The sequence below is a fragment of the Protobothrops mucrosquamatus genome, unplaced genomic scaffold (genome assembly GCF_001527695.2).
Source record: "Protobothrops mucrosquamatus isolate PMUCROS unplaced genomic scaffold, P.Mucros_1.0 scaffold4251, whole genome shotgun sequence".
Classification (NCBI taxonomy): domain Eukaryota; kingdom Metazoa; phylum Chordata; class Lepidosauria; order Squamata; family Viperidae; genus Protobothrops; species Protobothrops mucrosquamatus.
This window is the reverse complement of record NW_015390170.1, coordinates 76,392-79,426: the sequence shown is the minus strand read 5'-3', so window position 1 is coordinate 79,426 and position 3,035 is coordinate 76,392. Positions and strand designations below refer to the sequence as shown.

At 35.3% G+C, this 3,035-nt stretch overlaps 1 protein-coding gene across 1 annotated transcript in view; it reads left to right on the top strand.

Annotated features, from left to right (window-relative positions):
* Window positions 1-2,165: 2,165 nt before the first annotated feature.
* The window catches only part of LOC107298750 (V-set and immunoglobulin domain-containing protein 1), an 8,624-nt gene continuing 7,754 nt past the window's right edge, over window positions 2,166-3,035 (top strand). Inside the window, exon 1 of the mRNA XM_029286608.1 lies at window positions 2,166-2,374. Within this exon, the coding sequence (XP_029142441.1) occupies window positions 2,275-2,374 (100 nt within the window). The 5' untranslated portion in view covers window positions 2,166-2,274. The remainder of the gene's footprint in view (window positions 2,375-3,035) is intronic.

The following is a 3,035-nucleotide window of genomic DNA, read 5'->3' as shown; positions in this document are numbered from 1 at the left end:
GGGGATGTTCTGACTGGGGAAAAGCGGGGTGTGCAAAGGTAGAAAGAGTTGCTACATTCTGGAATGAATACACTACATATAAGCAGCATATTACTTCAGAGTAATCATAAAATAATATTTCATCATCTGAAAAGAATAATGTCAGCCAGCTCTCCCAATTGGATGCTCAACTGTGGTGTGCTGTAATTTTCTTATCTCTTCTGGCCAAATGAGTTGTTGCAACTCATCCTGAATATACTAGTTTTAAGAAGAGGTTGCGAGCTAACGGTTTCTGGGAATTTAAACTTCAGATTCTTAAAAACTGGATCACAAATGTCAACCTACTTATTTTTATAGAGAAGTTCACAAAAAAGCTAAAGCCTAATTTGTGTACTAATCTGGAATGTTAACATGCTATTTGTTTTGGTTTAATCATTGGTGTTCCCTAGTTAGAAAAAATTAGTGACATTTTTTCAAACTAAAATGCTCTCTGAGAGCATGCGAAAATAAAACATGCATTTTAGAATATCAAGATCCTGCAATTATGATTCTGAAATCTGTTGTTTTCTTAAGCTTCACAGTGACTGGGTGGAGTTTTTGAGAGTAAACATTGTTTTTTCTCTCTCTCTAATTTCAGAAAACTCAGTGTTGCATTGAAATATTTTGTTACATTGTTTTTCAGAGGAAGTTGACTGGGTACTGAAACAATTGCTTTCTCTAGTTGTGTGTGTGGTGTTTTGATTCTATGGGTTTTTCATTAGAAAACATTTTTGGATGTTGCAACGTTTTTCTGGAGAAGGAGGATTAACTTGTTTGCCAGTTTCTAACTTTGTTACTAAGTTTTCTTCAGTATTTCAGAAACAGTATTTCGTGGGATACCATTGCTTGTAAAACAGCAACAAACTCCAAAGCATTTTAGGTAGCTTCTTATCAACATCCAAGTATAAATTTTGAAACTATATTCAAGTCTTTATTAGTCAGAAAGTGTAAGCCTTTGATTCTTATAATCTCTGGTTTGACAAAATGGGAGGATTCTTCCCAAAGATTGCTAGATGTTGCATTGAAATGTTCACATGTATTTCCCTGTTTGATTTTCTAATACTGGTATACACATAAATACATTCTGCATTCATTGAACGTGGGATTTTTTTTTCACCTTTATCTCCAAGTATGTCACTAGCTGACTATAATTTTTGAAAGAAAAATACCATTGTATTTGTTTCAGAGTGCTGATTTATAGAATGCCAGTGTTCAGTATTGATATTTCTATTGTGACAATATTAGGCATACTTGGTTTATGATTCTGAATCCTATATACCTTTTTAACATCAAACCAATGTGCCATGTGCCTTAATCCACCCACATGATGAGCACCAATGCTACATGTCGTTGTCATTTGCTATTTTGTTGGATACCTTCTAGCCTGGGGTGGGGGTTCACAGTCTGTAGTGACTGTTTACACTGATTGTGAATGTTTATTTACTCTCTTTCATGGGAGTGGGTTTCTACTTACTTTTCCAATGGATCATATTTAGTGTGATCTCTTGTATATGACCCATGGCCATTGGCGATCTTTCTAGGAATTTAACTCACAACAATTGAACATACAGAAATTTAAATCTAACTTGGTATATATATCCCCTGAGGTCTCCAGTGTTTTTTTAACAGTTTAAAACAGTTTTTAATTTGATGAAGAGGTGACTGTTAAATTTCATATTTGGTTTTTGGTTTTCCAAAAAAACCAAGATGCCTTGGTGAGGAATGGATTGTAGAAAGAAAACTGTAATATGATCAAGTCTATTATGAATCACAGTTGAATAGAACCACACATCACACTAATTATAATTCATTTTTATTTGGCAAATATTGGAAATTGCCATTGTATAATGGCATTAGACACATATTCAACACTTTCAACTAGAAATGTTGTTCTGCCAGCCAGCTGTGAAAGCAGATTGAAAAGAAAGGACTAAACTGAGTTTGATAGAAATGTAGTCACAAAATAGAATATANATGATGGGAAAATAAAAAATTGATACCAGAAGGAAATCATGTAATAGTAATAATTATCAGTTCAGTATTGTATGAGTTGAGTTTTAAAGAAATTTAGATTACCGGTAGTTAAGAAATAGGGGAAAGCAGGTTTTTAATAGAGCATATTTTTTGTGTTTTTGATTATAGTTGTTCTATTATTCCAATGGAAAAGCATATCGTGCGAAGAGTACACAATTTGGTGACAGAAGCAGATGGGCTGGAGACCTTAACAGAAAAGATGCATCAATCACTATAGCAAACATGCAATTTCAGGACAATGGAACCTATATCTGTGATGTTAAAAACCCTCCAGATATAGTTGTTACAGAAGGAAAAATCAAAGTCAGGGTTATGGAGAAAGGTATAGTAATAAGTGGATGGAATGAAAAATTAATTAATGAGTGATGGAGAAGTTGTGCGTAAGTTGCATTCTTTCTCTAAAATTAGTGTATGTAACAATGCGCTGAAGCAAGTACTTGTTTGGCAACAATTAAGAAGTGTGTGTTCATGTTTCTTCTGTCTATCTCTTCTAGTATAAGTAAGATAATTTGACTAGGGGCAAAAATAGTTATTCCTTTCAGATTTGTTCTGCAAGTTGAACTGGGCTGGGCAGATATTAATAGGCAAATGAAATAATGCTCCAGATGGTTGCCTACAAACAGGTGTAGGTAACCTACTATCTTTCAGGTATTCAGATATAATTTTTATAATGATGTAAGTATCATTTGTTCAGTGTCACTGCATCTTCAAAGAGTCATTGGACAAGTAGTTAACCGAGGATTACCTGTAACCAGATGGATCCGTAGCTGGCTGACCGGCCGTACTCAATGGAACCACATCTACATGGAGGGAAGTGTGTAGTGGGGTGCCCCAGGGCTCTGTTCTGGGCCCAGTGCTCTTCAACATCTTCATCAACGATTTGGACGAGGGGATAGATGGGGAAATCATCAAATTTGCAGATGACACCAAGCTGGCAGGAATAGCCAACACTCCAGAAGACAGGCTTAGGATACAGGAGGATC